Source organism: Nannobrachium achirus, assembly GCF_963921795.1.
Source record: "Nannobrachium achirus genome assembly, chromosome: 21".
In the NCBI taxonomy this organism is placed as follows: Eukaryota; Metazoa; Chordata; class Actinopteri; order Myctophiformes; family Myctophidae; genus Nannobrachium; species Nannobrachium achirus.
The window spans coordinates 33827393-33849196 of record NC_137828.1 but is presented as its reverse complement, the minus strand read 5'-3'; the positions used below and the strand labels follow the sequence as shown (position 1 = coordinate 33849196).

At 43.0% G+C, this 21804-nt stretch overlaps 1 protein-coding gene across 1 annotated transcript in view; it reads left to right on the top strand.

Annotated features, from left to right (window-relative positions):
• The window catches only part of cUnh8orf34 (chromosome Un C8orf34 homolog), a gene marked incomplete at both ends in the record, with an annotated part of 117758 nt that extends 114986 nt beyond the window's left edge, over nt 1–2772 (top strand). The window contains 3 exons of the mRNA XM_080751732.1: nt 728–766; nt 1293–1410; nt 2769–2772. Coding sequence (XP_080607858.1) covers nt 728–766; nt 1293–1410; nt 2769–2772 — 161 coding nt within the window. The remainder of the gene's footprint in view (nt 1–727; nt 767–1292; nt 1411–2768) is intronic.
• Between the last annotated feature and the right edge of the window lie 19032 nt (nt 2773–21804).

The following is a 21804-nucleotide window of genomic DNA, read 5'->3' as shown; positions in this document are numbered from 1 at the left end:
CACAGAAATAAGACAGGAGAGTGATCAGAGTGAGAATGGTATGTTTACTATGGAGAGAGAGTATTCAAGACAGGTACAGTACAGAATAATCAATGGTTCGTGCTCTCTCTGACAAATTATGTTTTGACATGAGTATAAGTATGGTCATTTCATCAGTCAATGGATGACGTTTCAACACAAGACAAAGAGTCCACATACAGGGTTCCTGGGAGGAGAGATGTCCTTGCTCGTGTCTGGATGACACTGAGCCTTATAAACCAAAACAATTCTCATTGTTTTCGGTACAGGCTCCAGGCAGTTGATAAGGTCTGATTTCAACCAGACGGAGACCTTGTGTTGTACTGTACATGACATTTTATGACACAGTCACTGTGCCTTCAACTTCAGGTGGTCATCAATATGTATTGATAAAAAGATGATATGAACCATAACAAAATACCTATCAACAGCACACTACTATCTGTACAGCATTCACTGATAATGTGGTTGCCATTAAAGAAAATGACCTTAAAAAAAGAAACTGTGAGAAATGGAAAGTGATGGTGCAAATTTTACACACAGCTGTTTCAAAACTTCCTTACTGTCAAAAAAGGATAGAGCAATCACAGGATCGGTGACCTTATTTTGCTTAAACTGCAATCATCATTCAGACATACACACATGCTTATCCACTACTAAATGTTTTGTAGAATAATGTGGTTCTCATTCTTTCCTAATTCATTCACAGGTGGAGTTCGAGATGCCAGTAAGAGATCAGTGTTTTCAGGTGAGACTCTGAGAAACTTTCTGCATGCATGTTATCCTGAAATCAAAGTAGATAGATTTACCATATAATATGGCTTATTATCTGGATCGCCACTATCCAACAGCTCATGCATGTTTCTCATTAGCGTTTGTGTGTGGAATGGCATTGAGACAAGTGTTTTATTGAGCGCATGTCGGAACTTGACAGAGCCTCCATGTCTGTCTGTCAATGACCTCATCGGTAGAGCCATAACATGTTACCCCAATAACCACCAATGAGTGATTTAGAAGCCTCTGCCTTCATTTAAAGTCAAGCCAATTACACACGCGGGTTAAATGGAAGATGTAGCCGCTCTGATATGTGATTGGTGGAGAGGGCCCATGTTGCGGGAAGTGAGGCTCCCTGCTGCCCGGTTCCATTAAGTCACTTTGGGTTGTGAGTTTACGCTCAGCAGACAGCGTCAACTCTCAGCATCAACATTTTGGGAGAGGGAGAAAGTCTGTCTGGATCGAGGTTGTCTGCGGTTCTCCTTCTTGTGGCTCTACTGGTGCCCACAGCTCCCAGTGTGAGGGTGCCAGTCTGGAGACACATCTGAGAGCAGGGACGCGGCCGCTTGGCTATCAGAGAGGCCATGCACTGCCATGGCAACCAAACCCAAAGCTGATGTATGAAGTCACCCCAGTCACTCAAATCCCCCAGAATTCACTGCATGAAATATGGCCCCTGGAACCTCCATCGGGTAGCAGCAGGCCTACTTTTCCACCTCGTGTTTATCTTTGACATGTTCAAATATTAAAGGGCTGTTTTATAGTAATTGCCCTAGTTATTATGCTTATTAGCGGTTGAAAGCGTCTGATTTTCCGGTTTCTAGGAGACTGATGTTTTTGTCTTTGTGTTTCATTTTTCACAGGCCTATAATGGTGAAGACAGAGACATTGATCCAATCAAACAATTATGCAAACCACTGGACATTTTGAATAATGTGTACAGAGACTATTATTTTTATAACTCACATGAATTAAAAAACAAAAAGAGATTGTATACTTTTTCCACAGATGCTGATATTTCCTAGACAATGTAGCCCTCGAAAACTGTACGCACCAATGTGATAGTATCACTTCTAACTATGGAATATTAAGAAATAGTTTGTTTGCTTTTAAGCATGCATTTGAATCTCCTTGAGGAGTCGAGAAAAAAAAAGATGCATTTTGTTGTTGACAACCAGTTTCCTAAGAGTAACGCATATTCACTTTGTGAGGGTAGCACACCAATGTATAGAAGCAATTTCTTTACATGCACTGTCCAGATGTAGCATTCTTGAAATAGAAAGTAATAACTATGGTGGGAATATAAGGGAATTCTATGATATTAATTAAAATGATTTGGTTCAACCCAACAGTCACCTTGAGTTACCTAGGTATGACTTTTCTGTTGATGTTGACGATTTAAAGAGGAGCTTGTAAGTCACAATGGAAAATATTGTCTTTTTATGGCGATTAAAATAACTTCAATATCAATATCATGTTTTTGAGTTATTACAACTGGTATTGTGGAGCGCAGAATCGGTTCCATTAGGGTTGGGACGATAATCGTTATTAAAAAACACTCACAATAATCGTATCGCAGAGATGTATCGTGAAATTAACCTCTGTCATGCACTGCACTTAAACCGATGCAATGCACTTAAACCCTCTATAATTCGTAAAACGGACCTGGAAATAACGTACTTGATACATCCTTTTTTCACGCTACTAAATCTCTTTGTCAAAAATAGCCGATCTACAAGCTCACAACTCGTTGCGTTGCGATGCATTGTGAGCTTGTAGATCTGCTATTTTTGGCAAACGTTCCGCCCCAGCATAATGGATGTTGGAGATATTTTGATTATCGCGATAATATCGTACATCGCAATTGTTTTGGTCACAATAATCGTGACATGAAATTTTCATATCGTACCTAGGTTCCATCCATCAACTGAGGGCGGATGACATGTCTGTGTCTTGTGCCTCTGACACTTGTTTAGGTGATGACAGGAAAAAGAGAAATATGTTCTGACCATGGCTACGTTTCTTCTAACCGTGCGGTGTTTGCCTGGGCACGCGTTGGTTAAACTGTGGTCGTCTGACGGTTACATGGCAGACGTCAGTCCTAGATTCAGTTTTCCATGTGAACACACACACACACACGCACGCACGCACGCACGCACGCACGCACGCACGCACGCACGCACGCACACACACACACACACACACACACACAGTAGACTGCACCCTTCTCCCCGGCACTGTCTGATCACTCTATTCAAACTACCGCGTTGTGGTATGGCATATACCAAGTCATGCCCGTTTCTGCAGACGGGATGTGGTTGAGTGAATGCCCTGAGCCCCAGCCTGGTTTGATTCCTGTAAAGGGATGTGTCAGAACACTAATCAGCTGCTTTCCCATGTCAGAAACCCCTCTTATAAAACACAGCATGTGGACTAATATCCCAGGTATTTCCACACAACATGTACTCGTGTTCAGTGGAAAGGGATGTGGTTTTGTAAGGATGTGTGGAAGAATGTAATGATATGGCTTAATCAACGCTGCAGCGCGCTGTGTTGATATAGTCTTCATGTCACTATAAACAATGTTTTCCTGTCAGAGAATGAAACCTTTTGCATTACATGTTGTAATTTACACACATTCTTATTCACTGGAGGAGATAAATGTCTTTGTTGGAGCAACACATTTCCATCTGTTCCTATTTCACAGATCGCCAGCATGCATTTTTACCGTCAATATTTTCTTTGAGTTCATGTCTTCTCTTTTCCTTCATTCGGTATGTCGGCAAACTATCAAGAATCAGGTGTCCAGCAGTATAGCAGAAACATTGAGTTAGCTGAAGACTGAAGGTACTGCAACACAGATGTCTAACAAAATAGTGTTTCTTTTCAATTCCACCATTATCAGGAACAGTGAATGTCGTGATCCTTCAGAGCACATGAAGAAGAAATCTTTAGGGATCTTCATTTAATCCATTTTCTCACCAATGATAAATGATCACACAGATGATCTCTGAAGAGTTAAATGAACACACCCGGATTTTACTGTGAACTTCCATGATGAAGGTTTTTCCCACTGACATTTAACTCTAATATAGGTTTTCATTATACAGTGCAGGGAATACTGTGAAATCTCACAGCCACACGGGAATCAAAGAGATTCAGTTTCACCCTACTGTATCCATAATATCATATCCCTGGAGTTGGAAGCTTCCAGTCCCATACAGTGTGTTTACTGTGCTGGCTTTATGAGCCGGGCTCATTCAAAGCTGCTGCAAGGGCCACCCAGGAACAGAAGGGCGACACCACTTCGCTTACTGGGAGATCCGGACCACCGTCAGTGGTCAGCGAACTGACCCAGGGTCTTAATTTACGACATGAACATAGTGGGATTTAACCTGACGTACAGCACAAATAAATCTCTGCTGGAGCAGAGGTATGCTTTGAAGCCATATGAAGTTCAGTATTAAACGTTCTCTCCCTACTGCAGTGAGAAGAATATCGTCACTGTCAGGCAGAAACCTCGTATCTCCAAGTTTTAAATTTGTAGTTTTTATAAGAAAAACCCTGCTTCATCATACAAGACTGGACAAAACTAGTAAAAAATAGCAGATCTACAAGCACACAACGCCTCGTGATTGTGCTTGTAGATCAGCTATTTTCACTATAATTTAAATCATTTTTTAAATGATAAATACAAAACAAACAACCCGACAACAACGATATGTAATGGAATACTTAGCCTTGTTTATGTGTGCATGTTTGTGTGTACAGCATTATAAAAATGTTATGCTATTTGGAAACTACGCTATTTGGAAAACATATAGAATATAGCTTAATTTATGCGCCTACAGATGACAAAAATAGAAGCTATTTTCATCATGCAACAGTGAGTGTCATACGATCTACGTATAAATCAGGTTTAAGATACCATTATACTACAACCTCATCTTAAATGGGATGAGAACTCCGCCCACAGACACCCTCCTTTACAGGCTGGTTATAGTGAGATGGAAGGGAAATAAATCCTGATGTGCTTCTGGAATTGGGTGGAGAAACTATGAGACTTCAAGCCAATGGGCAGAAAAGCAAAAATGCCAGCTCAGTGCATGCAACTACACCAGTGGTTCCCAGATGTTTTCATGTCAAGGACCTCCATAACTGCGGACCCCCATCTGGAATAATTTTGTGCAAGGTCGAGGGTTTTTTGAGAATCTTCCAAATGTTTTGAAAATAGTAGATCTGTTATATTGAAATTATTTTGCTGGGACCCCCAGGAACCCTCTCAAGGGCCCCATGTGGTCCCCGAACCTCACTTTAAGAATCACTGACCTTAGTGACCTTTGATAACTTTAAATTATGTTGACCTACTAAGTTACTAAATTAGGCATTTGAACTTTAGCTCCCTATGATCTGTGCTGTCTTTCATGATGGTTTCCTTAGTGCATTTGCTCTATCGCAATATCTTTGTTTCTATTGTTCATGTCAAAACAAATGTCCCAGAAGTACAAGAAAAACACTGACTGAACTTTGGAAATATATTTTCATTGGGCTTCTCCACTCTCTACTTTAGCCAGAAACCAGAGAGTTCCCCCACCCCTGGCTGCAGCATGCACGCACGTTGCACGCACGTTGCACACACACACACACACACACACACACACACACACACACACACACACACACACACACACACACACACACACACACACACACACACACACACACACACACACACACACACACACACACACTATCTGCAGTATGATGTCACACTGACGCAAAGCTCCACCGAGAATGAATTGGACAAAAACGGAAAAAACTTGTTTCTGTAACCACCCTGGGTATTTTCTGGGGAAATGGGTTCATTTTCTGGTTCACAGCTAGCAGCACATTATAATTAAGCTCACTCTGGGTCATTAAAGTAGCCTAAACATTAAAATAAACTTTGAGTTCACAAAGTCTGTCCCATTCATTGTGTATCTGCAGGTATGATATGATAGCCTAGTGACTGTTTTGGCTGAAATCAACAGTGTGGATTTTGTTATAACAATTTGATATAGGCCCTACCCTATGCCTATATTATTTTTAAAATAATACTTAAACTCAAAATGTAAGTTTAATTGTATACCTTTTGTTTTTAACTTCAGTGGTTCTCAAACTTTTCAATTTCAAGGACCCTGGTTTGGTGTAGGCTCTAGTCTAGGCCAGTGGTTCTCAATCTTTTTGGCTGGAGTAGGCTACCCCGTTATACTGATTTCCAAAGCCAAGTACCCCATTCCCCTGACTACAGCAACATTGACATCAAAATGCCAATATGTAAAAAAAGAAACCAGCATAATGGCAAATAAACTTTGCTTTCTATTCAATAACTGATACTACTAGTCAAGTTAGTGATGTAATTTGGTTTAAATGTACAGATGAGAAGGTTCACATAAACTCTGTCAATGTTTTATCATTAACCATAATAGTAAAATACAATCATATTCCCATTTTCTAGTTTTCCTAATGTACCCCCTGCAGTACCCATAGAGTTATATACCAGTAAGACTCCCTAATCGGGAGATAAGTGACCGTAGGTCACTTATCTCCACAAATAGAGCAAAAATGTGTTTTTCCAAAATCTTCCTGATCCATGTTGATGACATGAGTGTAGACATACTGTGTAGTGATTTTCGTGATTTTCGGGCAAAATCTGAATCGGCCTCATGGTGGCGCTAGAGGGCCATGTGAGAAATGTGGGGTGGGGTCTCCGCGCCGCCAAGGCGGACGAATAGGTACCGGCCCCGGCTCTCCCGGTCGCTCCTAGCCCGAGTTACGGCATTTTATGTGAGCTGCAGTGGCAGGGGGTCCTCCACTGGGGGCGCCACCACTTTTGCATCCGTTCTGGAGCACCAGGAGTGGGTGGTCCCCGGGAATGCCCCGTGAGCAGCCCCGTTGGGGTGGTCATTTGGTAATTTTTGCACATGTGCTCATTTTTTACACTTGGGGGTCCCCGAGGGAGCTGGGGGTCCCTGGAGCTCCGGGGGTCCTTGGAGGTTGTAGTTTGGCAGGTAAGGAGTGTGTGTGCAAAATCTGGCATGGATCGGGGCAACGGTTGCGGAGATATGAGCAGGGCAAAAGTGTGACGTGTGACGTGTGTGACGGACGGACGGACGGACAGACGGACACCTCGAGCAGCTTTCTGTAGTAAGTGCGACCTACGGTCGCAATAACGGCAGTACCCCTGGCTGCGTACACACCTAGGGGTACATGTACCCCCATTTTTGAGAAACATCTGAGAGTGTACAAATGGAACCATTATTGATTCTATTTGTACACACAGACAGACAGGTAGGGTCCATTTGGTTCCTAAATATCAATCATTTTCATGGGGACCCCCTACAAACCAACACCTCAAGGACCCCTTGGGGTCCCCGGACCCCCATTTGAGAACCACTAACTTAGACCACCAGGGACCAGGCCTATAAAAACTATTTAAGATATTAAAGCAATTTGAAATGAACGTGATTTTAGTCTGAAATTAATAGCCTACAGGGTAGGCTACATTTACTCAAAGATATTTTGAGTTTGAGTCTGTTTTTATTTTTATTTGTGACACTTGCTTTGGCAATGTAAACGTATGTTTTCTCATGCCAATAAAGCTCCTTTGAATTGAATTGAATTGATATTAAATGACGCGCTTTAATCAGAGTGTATATAAGAGAGTTACGTCACTTACGTCGACTCCCATAGTAAGCGTGGAAAGCCTATTTACTCTATGGTGGGAAGCTTACGCATGCGCACTTGCGCACGCATGGAGCCTGTTCTCATTCCTAGCTAGCCTCTGCTGCTCTTCAGCCCGTCCGCCCCCACTATAGCCGAGGTATTTTCAATCACTGGTAAGTAGACGAAATCACGTCTTTTTCACCCTTTTAACGCATTCACGCATTCACACATTCACGAGAGGCCCGTGAATGCGTTAAAAGGGTGAAAAAGACGTGATTTCGTCTACTTACCAGTGATTGAAAATACCTCGGCTATAGTGGGGGCGGACGGGCAGGAGAGCAGCAGAGCCTCGATAAGAATGAGAACAGGCTTCCATGCGACGCCACTTCCGGTCTGCGGCGAGTTCAAAGCGTGACGTAACTCTCTTATATACACTCTGGCTTTAATGAGCCGCACGCGAAGTGGGCGTGGTTCTCTAATTATTTCTAATAGAATGCATCATTACATCAGCAGTGTTACGTTAGATAATGACCGTGCAACAACTAACTCTATGGCAACAACACGCGGAGAGATGCCAAATAAATCTGTCATAATTCACCTCTCTGCCAACAGCTGAATGGTGTTAAAATAAATTAATCACCTCGGGAGGAAGACATGACTGAACTTGGCAAAAGAAAACGGTATGAATTTCGGTGAAACATGAGGTAGGCTATTCTTTAAGTCTGAATAAATATGTTTTGTGCATTTTCGCAAGGTGTATGAAAACACTAGATTCTTGTGGGCCTGACAATGACAAACTAATACCATACAGGCTACTTGGTAGACTTCGGCTATTCGAAAATAGCAGGTAGGCCTACATCATAACGCGACATTAATTTCAATGCTTTGAGCATGCATGAGCATCAGTGTTGGAAAAAGTAGGCTCACATTTTTACGTATAGTCTAAGTAAAAGTATCATTCATACTGTAGGGCTTTGAAGGAGCGCTCGTTTTATGCTTAGATGTCTTATTGTCCACGACATTGCAAGCGGCGCGAAGGCCAGCGGAATACTCGCATACTGTAGGCCTAATAAGTAGGCTACTACTCTTTTACACGTAAAAGTCCAGCTATTTTCAAATGGACGAAATGTGCAGGGTTAATTAGGCGAGGCTATATTTGTAATAATCAAAACGTACAAAAAGTAACTAACTACAGTTTTCAAATAATTGTAGTGGAGTAAAAGTAGTCTACAATCTTTGCTGTATGGAGTAGCAGAAGTAAATTGTATAATTCAGTAAAAATACCTCATTCATTTAAGTACTGATTGATTGATTGAGGACTTTATTAGAAGGTAAGTGTCATGACATTTCAGTTCACTGGTAGTCTACAAGGTCAACTAAAAGGTACCAAAAGAAAGCTTCAATTGGGGTCCTTCTAGTAAGCTATATGCTATTTTTCCATTTTATTTTATGGTATTTAATCAAGATCTTCGCCTATAATGACAGGCTCAAAGTAATATATACACTAGCTGTCCCTATTTTTGGGCCTGTCATTATTTGGGCCACACATTATACATAGGCCTATAGGAAGCTACGCCATCATGTGTTATTAATATTAGGCTAGGCGACCAGCCTTTACTTAAATGTGGCATGTTGGAGTCTTGGAGGTCAAGGGGGCGCTCTATGCATATGTGTATTATTGGTTAAGTAGTGTCTTAAAAAGGTGTAGGTGTTTTGCTTCCCTAACCCTAACCCTTTTTAACAAAGGAATATAGGCATACCCTACCCAGTCCACGGCTTGCAGAAACATTCATTTAGGTCAGTAATTTTCATTACTTTTTTTTTATATGGTTTGGGGATTTTATGCCTTTATTGATAGGACAGTAGACTGACAGGAAATGGGGAGAGAGATGGGGAGTGACACGCAGCAAAGCTGGTCGGGATCGGGAATCGACACGCTGTCAGGCTACACCAAGCTTATGTGGTATGCACCTGGACCGGTAGGCCAGTGGGCGCCCCAATTTTCATTACTTTTTAATTTGAAGGACTTACAATTTGATAAGCATTAAGCCACCACATCACCCCAGGGGAGAGTGTTTTTGCAGGTCTTTCAATCCGAGTGAAGGCAACTGGGTTAAGCACCGTTGGTCCAACCAGTTTAACATTCACCAGGTTAGCATTCACCAGCGTCGGCAGGTTAACATTTCACCAGGTTAGCATTCACCAGCGTCGGCAGGTTTCACCAGGTTAGCATTTCACCAGGTTAGCATTCACCAGCGTCGGCAGGTTTCATCAGGTTAGCATTTCACCAGGTTAGCATTCACCAGCGTCGGCAGGTTTCATCAGGTTAGCATTTCACCAGCGTTAGTTTTACTGAGGTTAGGGGTTAAGGTTAGGTTTAGGTGTATTCCTGTCCCCCCGACTTTCGGCAGCTCCGCGCAGCCAATGACAAGCTTCTGCTGCCTTAAACCAGTTGGCTTTTTGATGCACTCGGACTGAAAGACCTGCAAAAAACACTCTCCCATCACACCAGACCGCATATTTATCTCTGGGACGGTACTAGACCCCACACTGTAAAATGACTCACTCTCTCTTCATCTCTGAGGGCGGAGTTACAGACCCATGGGCCCTTTTGGTTCCTATTCTAACTATCAATCATTTAGCTGTCGACTCTCTGGAACCCCCTCAAGGACCCCTTGGGGTCCCCGGACCCCATGTTGAGAACCAGCAGTTTAGGTAATTGGGCCTCCCCGAAGGCCCATGGATTCTGTCTTTGATAGATGATAAATGACACGAACATTGCTGAGTCCTTTGAGAGAAACTTCTCTCACACCCAGATAAAATACTGGGTCCGACAGCTATGTCTGAACAATCCCCCCTGGAACATCATCAATTTTGTTTTAGTGTTGTTCATCCAGAAGGGTTACATTGTGTGGATGGATATTTTAAGATAGTGTTGTGATCTCTGCCTAATTGTGAGGTTTCCCTGTCAGATCAGTGTTAAGTTGATAGAAAGCCCCCTAGTCTCTGGAGTGTCTACATAGCCTGTACTTTGTTAAAGCTCAAGGCTGATGTGAGACAAGCGTTAAGTGAGAACGGTAGGCTGAGCTGTCTTCCTTGTATTTCTCTCTCCTTCTCCCTCTTTCACAGACACATTTATGGTTCCCCTCATTGACCATGATGTGGTCAGAGACTCCAGACACGTCTTTCTCTTTTTCAAGGGCTGTGTGTGTGTGTGTGTGTGTGTGTGTGTGTGTGTGTGTGTGTGTGTGTGTGTGTGTGTGTGTGTGTGTGTGTGTGTGTGTGTGTGTGTGTGTGTGTGTGTGTGTGTGTGTGTGTGTGTGTGTGTGTGTGTGTGTGTGTGTGTGTGTGTGTGTGTGTGTGTGTGTGTGTGTGTGTGTGTGTGTGCGGCGTGCGTGTTACGCACCCTGGCAGACGTTGTGGTGGGTGGGTGAGGCTCAGACCTGGGTCATATGACTCACCCAAACTCTGCGCCTCTCTCAGGCCCAGGGAATCATTGGTCTCATATTAGCCTTATTATTCTTTCAAATGCAAGGATCTAAGCTTGGTCCTGTGGTGCACCGTCTCATGGAAATGTGTGTGTGTGTGTGTGTGTGTGTGTGTGTGTGTGTGTGTGTGTGTGTGTGTGTGTGTGTGTGTGTGTGTGTGTGTGTGTGTGTGTGTGTGTGTGTGTGTGTGTGTGTGTGTGTGTGTGTGTGTGTGTGTGTGTGTGTGTGTGTGTGTGTGTGTGTGTGTTTTATCCCTGTCTGGAGTGGATTGAAAGAAAATATTATGGCAAGCGGACAAAGGCATGGTTAACATAATGATATTTATACCTATTGTAAAAATGGTGAGAGCTTCTTAACTCTCCCACATGCACTTAAAGACCCCTCAGGGTCACGGGGAGACCTCCACCGCGGCAGCAACTCTGGGCTTGCGTTTCACCTTCAGAGCTGGTGGTTTTCACTGTCCTGCTTGCCCAAAAACTCCAATGAATCCTCCAGATTGTGGCTCTTTTTTATTTTTTTATTTTTCATTTACATATAAAGTTGCACTGAATTTATTGAGTCTGCATATGGCTTTTTATTCAAGCTGGGATTTATTACTCTCTCGCTCACTCACTGCTCTATTCTAATTTGCTTGCCAGCCCACCAGTCGTTTGTGTGCCTTCACCCGTTTATCACAGACTTCTGCCAAAAGCGGCTGCTGAAAGACTGGGTAGGATTTTGCTTTGGAGGCTGAAAGTGTTTTTGCTTTGCCTCTTATTGTAATGTTATATCTTTGATAGAGTCATTTTCTAGTCAGATTTCTTTTTTCATCAGTTAACCACTTTAAACCTGGCATGGCTATTTGACATGCCCTATGTTGGGCATGTCATCATAGAAAAAAAGGTTTCCAGAGAGAACGTTAAAAAATACAGCAGATGTGTTGTGAGCTCGTAGATGGCGGCTTTCGCTGTTTGTCGAACGTCAAAGTGTATAGGGCTTAAGTGGTTAAGCACAGAGCAAAAAGCATGCACGCAGTTTGCATTTGTGGATCAGAATGATGAGGAAAAAACAGGTGTCTGCGATAGGAGAAGAAGAACAGGAAGCCTTGGATCCCAGCACATCACGTCTCCAGTGGGTATTCTTCAAAATCCAGATGCTACACAAAGTCATGGTTTCTATCCTTATTCACTACAACAAAGCAGACACTCTTCTGAGAGAGGAGTCGAATCATAAATACTCTGGCACATGGTAATTGGAATCACCTCACAGTGAATGCATCAATATGCTGCCACTCGTCTCCTTCTGCAGATGAATACTTGAGGGATGTTAGATGGCCAAGTTTTCCAGATGAAACGTTTGTGGTCAGGTGTGGGATGCCAGGAACTTGTGATTACATACAGACCTTTTGTAACAAGAGAATGATTTACTTAAGTGATTGTCAATCACTTGCACTCCATCTTGCCTCAACATAGCCATGCTATAGTTGGTAAACTTCCAGTTTGGATGCAGGAAGAGTGGGCACTACTCTTACCCGGAAGACTAGGCAGCAAACAGGCACCAGGAAATCTAGGCATCAAAACAAATTGGGCACCTTGACATTTCTTTATCATAGAAATGCATGGCAGACAGAACAGGACTCATATGCATGTACCTGGGTAGAGCGCTGTCGGTGGTACCATTGTGCAAATCTCATCTGAAAATCTCTGTCAGAAAGCTTGTGGTTCTTCATCACATTTGGCTGTGTTGCTCATATATTCCACGATTGTATGATCCTTACAAGTTATACCTCGTTGGAAAGGTGACTAATCAATTACCAATTGGTATTATTGAAGGGGAGAAATAATCAACCAAAGTTATGTTTTAGAACATTTTTTACAAGTTTTTATTTGCAACCCATCAAATCGCATATCACACTGGTCTAGGTCATTGTTAAGGGGATAGCCTTGTCTTATAGATAATATTACTTCTTTACTGACAATTTATGTCAGCTTCATGTAGCGACCCTTTAAGCCTTTATTACAACTCTGTCAGCTGTGCCTGTGCATAATAAGAACGGTTTTGAACGTTTGCTAGAGTCTGATCAGCCTCATTGTATTCTTTCACAACAACTTGTCTCTTCAAAAGGTTATCTGTAGTTTGCACAAACACCTTGTAGTCGTAACACACAAAGTAGGGATACATTGCAGGGACTGTTTAAACATTTGATTTGGCTGGGGACGGCCATTTACAGAGTTCTGTTGTTCCATCTTCGTTCCAATGACAGCATGGAGATGAAGGGTGGAGTTGAGCTGAACTGTGATACAGTTACTAGCCAACAGGGAGGGGAGGAGCTGACCGATCTGCTCTTGTTTAATAGCCTCCAATGGATCTCATGATGAAACCAGAGAATGTTGTGTGTATTAACACCAGAGACCGCTTGGGAGGCTCTCAGCTGCTTCACACCTGCGGCTCTCTCTCTCTCTCGTGCTGGTGACATTGCGTATCTTTGGCCTTGTCATGTTGCGACTTTATGGGGGGCCTTTTTACCCATACATACCCATAATTAACCCCAGCTTCATTGTCACTTGATCATGGTTCTGGGCCACTTTTGGGGTCGTCAGAGGGGAAATGAGGGAGGACAGATTAATTACCGCTATGTGAGAAACATTGGAAGTGTTTGGTCCTCTGCCTCCGCAAATCACTAAGATGACGCTGTTTCTCCTCATTGGAGATGATGAGAAACGCTGCCAAAAGTCTGATGTCAATTTCCCAGCAACGCGTTGGGGAAGCGGAATTAATCGGGCCTCGCGGTAGATTAGCTGTAGCTCTGCCTTATGTGGAGTTGTGATGGATGGACCCGAACTTCAACAAGTCACATTTATGGTTGTGAGTTAGGATGTCATCCCATGCTTAAGATGTTTAGAGTATCTGTGCAGTGGGACTCCAGTCGGGTTTGTATGCCCCTTCCTCTTGACAGTACTTTTAAGTTCTAGAATGAATTTCTTTGAGTGAGTCAGTGAGTTTTTTTTTTTAACTGGCTGTAGAAATGTTTTCCGGTTTCTGGTTTTCTGTTTTATTTCCTTGAACAAGGAATGGGCCTGAAAGGTCTATAACAGCTGTCTTAACTTTATTTGTTTTACTGTAGCCACCCTTAGGAAATCTTAAATATCTTCCCAGATTTAGACTCCTTTCAATCTGCACTGTATGAAAGGTTGTAAATGTAATGTTTTATTCACAAATTGACTACCTCTGAAAACTTCAACAGGTCACATCGGAGCCACAGGAGCAAAACATTGACTTTAATAGAAGAAACCGCTCTGCTGAGAAGCAACACAGCAGGTAGGTTAACCCCAACTCCCTGATCCCTGAACCACAATACAACCACACAGTTTGTTCTGTCCTTTATCATGAGGACCACGAAGACCTGGAGAGCAAGGGCCGAAAACCTCATATACTGTAACGCTGCTGCAATAATAATAATACATTTTATTTGTAACACACTTTATATTTGAGGCAAATCTCAAAGTGCTGTAATCCTCCAAAGTAGCACACAAGCTTCTCACAGACAGGCAAGAAGTGAGCACGAAGAATTGTGAGTGTTGTACAGCTTGTGTGCATATTATTGAATGTTTTCTTTGTTTTCCTTTCAGGGTGTTTAACTGTACTTGTACTGTACTACATTTCAATTGTATTGACTATACGTGTACTGTTCTCCTTTTTTGTCTAATAAAATAATCAATCAATCAATCAAAAAAAACTGCTGTAATCCTCCAAAGTAGCACACAAGCTGTACAACGAAGAATTGGGCTTGCAAAGCTGGTGTCATACTGGGATGCCCCTCCCCCGGCAGCCATTTTGAGAGGGTCGGGGGATATATACTAGCTATAGTAGCAGGGCTTGACATTAAAGGGATATTTCACTTTCAAAAAAACTTTTGGTAATTTTATCGTCTAATCAGGCTTTTATGAACACCCTGAACAGTTTTTAATTTGCTTGATTCAATATTTAGATATTTGATGTAAATGTTACCAGGCCCTCCAGGCCCAGGGCCTCTACCCACACACACCCATTGTAACTTTAAACTTCTTTTTAACCATGATAGATTCATTAAAAACACCCAATATTTAATACATGAGCAGGCGGTGTTTTTTCGATAACTTTGTTCATCTATTTTTAATAATTATTTTCCCCAAATAATTATTAAAAATAAATGAAAAAAGTATCGAAGAAACACGGCCTGCTCACGTATTAGGAGTGTAGTATATGAGTCACCAGAAAAATAATGAGTGTTTTTAATGAATCTATCATGGTTAAAATAGAGTTAGAAGTTACAATGGGTGTGTATGTGGAGAAAAGCCATAAGGTGTTTCCCTGTTGAAAGTGGAATATCCCTTTAACTTTTTGAGGCGCAGTGTCATCTGGACAGTCTTTTTATTCTTTTTTTCCTCTTTTTTTGGACAAATAAATAAGACCCCCTTGGCCCCCTCCACTCGACAGTCCATAGTCTGCATACAGCACAAAGCTGCTAGGAGCATCACAGAAAAAGTGAAACCAACAGCCACAGCTATAGTAGCAGGGCTTGACATGAACTTTTTGAGGTAGAGTGTCCTCTGGACAAGTACATTTCTCTTTCACTTGTCCAGGCCCAAAAGTCACTTTGTTAATTTGCCATCTCACAGTCTTTTTAATTTTATTTCTTTGGACAAATAAATAAGACCCCCTTGGCCCCCTCCACTCCACACGCCATAGTCTATCCAGCACAAAGCTGCTAGGAGAGTCACAGAAAAAGTGAAACCAAAAGCCACAAGTACATTTAAAAATGTTCCTCAGAGCTAGTACGCTGCATGCATGCATTGAGGCTCAACTTTATTTTTTATTTGATTTTTTTTGCGCTGCAGAAAGGCTCATAGACATTTGGCTTGTCCTGTTGTCCGGGACAACTGTAAATCCTTATGAACAAGTTAATTAAAAATGTACTTGACCGTGAAAAATGGGTTACAAAATCGTGGAATAAAGATTTAAGGAAAAATAATTAAATATACTTGTTGCTTTTGGTTTAACTTTTTCTGTGATGCTCCTAGCAGCTTTGTGCTGTATGCAGACTATGGACTGGAGTGGAGGGGGCGAAGGAGGTCTTATTTATTTGTCCAAAAAAGAAAAAAGAGAGAAAAAAAAGAATAAAAAAGACTGAAATGGCAAATTGACCAGTTACTTTTGTGCCTGGACAAGTGAATGGGAAATGTACTTGTCCAGATGACACTGTACCTCAAAAAGTTAATGTCAAGCCCTGCTACTATAGCTATTATATATCCCCCGACCCTCCCAAAATGGCTGCCGAGGGAGGGGCATCTCAGTATGACACCAGCTTTGCAAGCCCAATTGTGAGTGTAGTTCCTAGAGTGTAAAAATCACACCTAGTGTGAAGTGAGCGGAGCTATTTATGAGTAAATTTCATTATGCGTCACGCGAAGCTTGGCCAATGTGACCCTGGGCGTACAACAAACTGTGAGCGCTTTGTGCCAAGATGTAGGGGGGGGGGGGGGGGGGGCGCTCTCCATCCCGACATGTCGCCACTCCGACAGTAACTTCTTATTGTCGGAGTGGCAACACTTCCATAGAGGTTAGGGTTAGGGTAAGAGATATGGTTAGTGTCTGTCGGAAAGGAGACATGTCGGAATGGAGAAATGGACTCAGATGTAGGCCACGCTTCAGAGCCCGGAGCCCCGGACAACAAACTTTGAGCCCTTTGTGCCAAGATGTAGGCCAGATGTAGGCCATGCTTCAGAGCCCGGATAGATGTTGGTGAGCTAAGCTCCTTCCAGGAGGCGAGTTTCTAAATTCTAGGAGAGCAAAGGCAAAACCACGCCCCGGACTGATTTTTGAAGCTTGTGATTGGCTGAACCGGACGTAGGGAGCGCTCCGTTGTAGTCACTTGGACTGCGCGAGGTGCACCAAACATTGCGTTTATCGTGCGCTTGCCCAGGCCTTACGGCCTGGGCATAAATATAACGATTGCATTCACCACGGCTTCGTAACTCGCGCGGCGCTCCGCCGGACCAAGGTCCGCTGGCCTTCGCGCCGCTTGCAATGTCGTGGACAATAACTGAATGTCGTTAAAAACGAGCGCTCCTTGCCTGCGCTCTCCTAGAATTTAGAAACTCGCTTCCAGGAGCACCACTCAAATATTCACTCTTTCAGACCCAACCCACATTTCAGACCCAACCCAATTAACATTGAAGATTTCACTGTGTATTGTAGGTGTGCAACTAAGCAAGCATAATGGTACATGACCTCATCAGCGCCAGTGCAAGAGAGGACATGATAATGAAGTGGATTTATTAGACAGGAGGGAGACACCTCTTTTTGGCATCCGATGCGGGCATCTTACCTCACTTGTGCGTCAGTTTAGTAAAAACATTGTCACTAAGGGGTATAGCGTGATCATTCATGCATATTCTTTATTACCTGTTGTCAAAAGCCTTTGCCAAGGTGCAAAGAATGTTGCCTGTCATACCAACCTAGACGTAAAGACTATACTGTTTATAGCAACTAGTTCTGTGTTGCCTTACCATTATATTGTTTACATTCAGTTTTCAGTCCTACAAGTCTACAGTATCTCTTTACTAATAACACCATGTTAATCCATTCTGTTGGGAACTCTTAAGTTTCCAAGAACAACCTAAAAGAGGCAATTATCGGGTTATTCCGCCCTGGCACTCAATATGAGCCATAAACTGTTTTATTGCAGAGAGATTTGTTGAAGATTGAAGTGGATGACTTCTGTGCATTGGCTGCTCTGCACTCGCCCCTTCCACCAAATGGTTCCTATTACGGGACAGGCACTTTGAATCATCCTGCTTCTCTTGCATCATCTCAATGGGACAGAAGCTGCCTGTAAATTCCCCCTAGATGACTTTGTGATATTAATGTCACACCCTGCCTCACTGTAAGGAGGCTTAGGGGTGGGGGAGGGTTTTTGTTGATAACAGAATGTTTTCAAGGTTGCTCCATGATGTCAGTGGCGGGTTAGCTCACAGTTGGAAATGGGTTTATGGACATAGCACACTGAAGTTTAAGAGTCTTTTAAGCTCTTTCAAAAACAATGAGGGCTCTGGGGCTGATATTATTTTCTCTAATACATTTCCATAAAGTTGAATCGAGAGGTGTCCGGGCCGGGCCTTGCCAGAAGCTTTGAGTGAGCACAGAGAGAAGAGGGACTGGAAAAATGAGAGGTTAGAATAATTGTTGAGACCAGTAGCCTGCCAGCAGCTGTGCTCTCTGTGCCCCAGACCCAACAGAGAGACAGACTGAGGAAGGGAAAGTGGCCGGAGGTTGAACTGTGCCAGCCTTCCACAAGAGGGCACAGACAACATGGCTGAGTGGAGCTGACGCCCAGTCATGTAATGTTTCTGATGACATGCCTATTTGGCAGAACCCCTCACGTTGAGCCCTGGCCCAGCCCCGGTCATTAATCTCCTGCTTTTGGTAATAAATGGTATGTCTGGCCTCTGCTGAAAGACTGCAAAACCCGCAGACACAGAACATTTTGCAGTGATATCTCAATATCTCATCTACTGAAACGTACAGTGCCATGCCTGTAAAGCTAATTGTAGCTATTGGATCTGGTGAAATGTATCAATCAGATCTTCTTTTTGCTTGGTGTTTTGAGTATGGAAATGACAATGTAACAAACTACTGTTTATCTATTTGTGGGGGGCAAACAATAACATTCTAGACACTAATGTATGTGTATTGTTGTCTTGTTCATTAGGGACAACTAATTAATGAATATTAGAAAAACTATATAAATTCCTATTCCTATTTGGCCCATTCCTATGTGAAAGTAGCCTAGCTGAGCTAGACATCCCAGCCATGTTAAAACAAGGAGGGAATGATACTGCAGTTGGTTAGCTAGATGCATTAGTATCTAGGCTGGCCCCAGGCTAATGTGAAACGCCCCTGTACCCAAGACAGATTCAGATTCAGATTCAAGCCAAACATCAGCACCTCAATGTGAAATTGGGAAGTTTTTTGGCAAAATGTAAGAAAAAAAAGATCACGTGTAAATGTATGCTTTGGAAAATGGTCAGTAATATTGTAAAGTATACATGATTTTAACATGAGTATCAGACCTAAATGTACCCTTCGTGTGTGTGTGTGTGTGTGTGTGTGTGTGTGTGTGTGTGTGTGTGTGTGTGTGTGTGTGTGTGTGTGTGTGTGTGTGTGTGTGTGCGTGTGCGTGTGCGTGCATTTGGCCCTTCACTTGTAAAATACATTTTAAATCAAATATAAAATATAAGATTTAGGTTATTGAGCCTGTCTGTGGATTGCGATAACGTTAGCTGTAACTGTGATAAAAACTAAACACAGTCCATCTGTGTACAGCTCATCTCCGGTACTGTTGGCCCGAAACTGTTCTAGCGCCACCAGGAGGCGGATTTGGACAGTACCTTTTTGGACAGTACTCCTCAGATTTTATCTCTATAGTCATTAAACAAAACAAGACTTTCAGATATTTAATATTCCTTCCTGATTGGCTAAGATTGGCTTCCAAAGTTTACGATTTCCGTGACATTTTGCACGTACATTCCCACTATGTACAGGAAGAAATGCCACTTAAAATTTAAATCTGCCTCATGGTGTTTTTTTACCTATAACTCCACCGATCAGTTTAAAACCTATGTATGCGTACTCCCTAGAGGCTAAGGAAAAACCTTTGCCCTGCCCTGCATTTTTCACATCTACCTTTTATAGCGCCACCAGGAGGCAGACGTATGTAAAAGTGTGTGTGTGTGTGTGTGTGTGTGTGTGTGTGTGTGTGTGTGTGTGTGTGTGTGTGTGTGTGTGTGTGTGTGTGTGTGTGTGTGTGTGTGTGTGTGTGTGTGTGTGTGTGTGTGTGTGTGTGTGTGTGTGTGTGTGTGTGTGTCGACTTTTGCAAAACACATTTTTGTAACAAAACGACTAGAATCATGAATTCAGCGTCAGATTGCCAACACATCCATTCCGAAACCCCACCATTCCGAAGATTGACTTCCATTATTCGGAATGGTGGGGTTTCCCATTGTTCTATAAGACCCCACCATTCCGAAAATCAGAAACACCACCATTCCGAATATGCAGTTTCATTTTCACCCACCTCCACCCACTCTCAACCTCCACCCAATTTCACCCAACTCCACCCATCTCCACCCAGTTCCACCCACCTCTACCCACTTTCACCTACCCTACCCCACCCACCCACCTCCATCCACCCCACCAACCTCCACCCCTACCTGTACCCACATCCACCAAGTTTCACCCAGCCCCACCCACCTCCACTAACTTTCACCTACCTCCATCCAGATCCCTCCACCCACCCCACCCATCTCCACCCGCTTTCACCCACCTCCACACACCTCCACCTACTTTCACTCACATCCACCCATTTTCCCCACCTCCAACCATTTTCACCCAACCCCACCCACCTCCACACATTTTCACCCACATCCACACATTTTCACCCACATCCAACCAGTTTCAGCCACCCCCACCTACCTCCGCTCAATTTCACTCGCCTCCATAAAAAGGTAAAAGTGGGTGGAGGTGTGTGAAATTGGGTAGAGGTGGCTGGGTTAAAGTTGGTGGAGGTGGGTGGGTGGAGGTGAGTGAAAGTGGGTGGAGGTGGGAGGAAGTGAGTGGAGGAGGGGGAAAGTGGTTGGAGGTGGGTGGGGGGTGAAGTGGGTGAGGTAAAGTGGGTGGAGGTGGGTGAAAGTTAAAATAATTTAAATTTCGGAATGGTGGTGTTTCGGAATGGTGGTGTTTCGGAATGGTGGTGTTTCGGAATGGTGGGGTTTCGGAAGGGTGGTGTTTCGGAATGGAGGCCCGTCCCCGTCAGGGGTGTCTGCATTGCATTAAAGCTTCATTAGCTTCAAGGCTGGTGGTGTAATACCTGTTTATTTCTTGCATTTGCAATAGAATGAAACAGTATTCTAAAGCCTGCAGAGGTTTACTGTGCTTGTGCTGTGAGCAGAGGCGTCACAAGGGGGGGGGGGGGGGGGGGTGAGTGGGACTGAGTTACTAGTGCCCAAGGTGGAGGGGCCTGAAATTATTTTATACTTTAGATATTGAAAAATAGCAGATATACAAGCTCACAGCGCGGTAGATCTGCTATTTTTGAAAAGTTGTGAAAATGTGTTCAAATCTTTGAATATATGTATTTTTTAAGCGAACATTTGTAACTCAAACTTTTGCTTCTGGGGGGTCCCTGGAACTAAATATTTTGAGATGGGGATCAGTGGCCAAATACATATCATTTTGGATGAAAAAGTTTGAGCACCACTGACATGGAAACAGGTTTTTTTTTTTTACATAAAAGACTTTTTTTCTCCACAATTTTTCAAAAATAGCAGATCTACAAGCTCGCAGCTGTGAGCTTGTACTGTATATCTGCTATTGTTCAATAGTTAAAGCATTAAATAACGCAGTGAATCCTTGTACCCAGGGCCCAGAATTTGGCGTGACACCCCTGTGCTGTGAGCAGAGTTGCTGGAGCTGATTTAGACACATTAGTAAAGATGAACAGATTTGTCCTTCCAACCCCTCTTTTCCCTCTAAAATAATCTGAATGATTTATCGTGCCGTAATACTTAACTTACAAACTGGAAACATTTTATACGTTTGCAGTGGTGAATAAATCATCATAGCAGCTTCCTTGTAGGGGGTGTTTTCAGCACCATGTCAGTAAAACAATGCATGTTGCTTAGCTCCCATATTATAGTTTATGAAGCCCATAATTTGATTTGACAATAAGTAGGCAAGTGCTCTCGTATTTCTTTCTTTCCGTTCTCTAAGCATGCTAATGACAGTAGATTGAACGATCCCC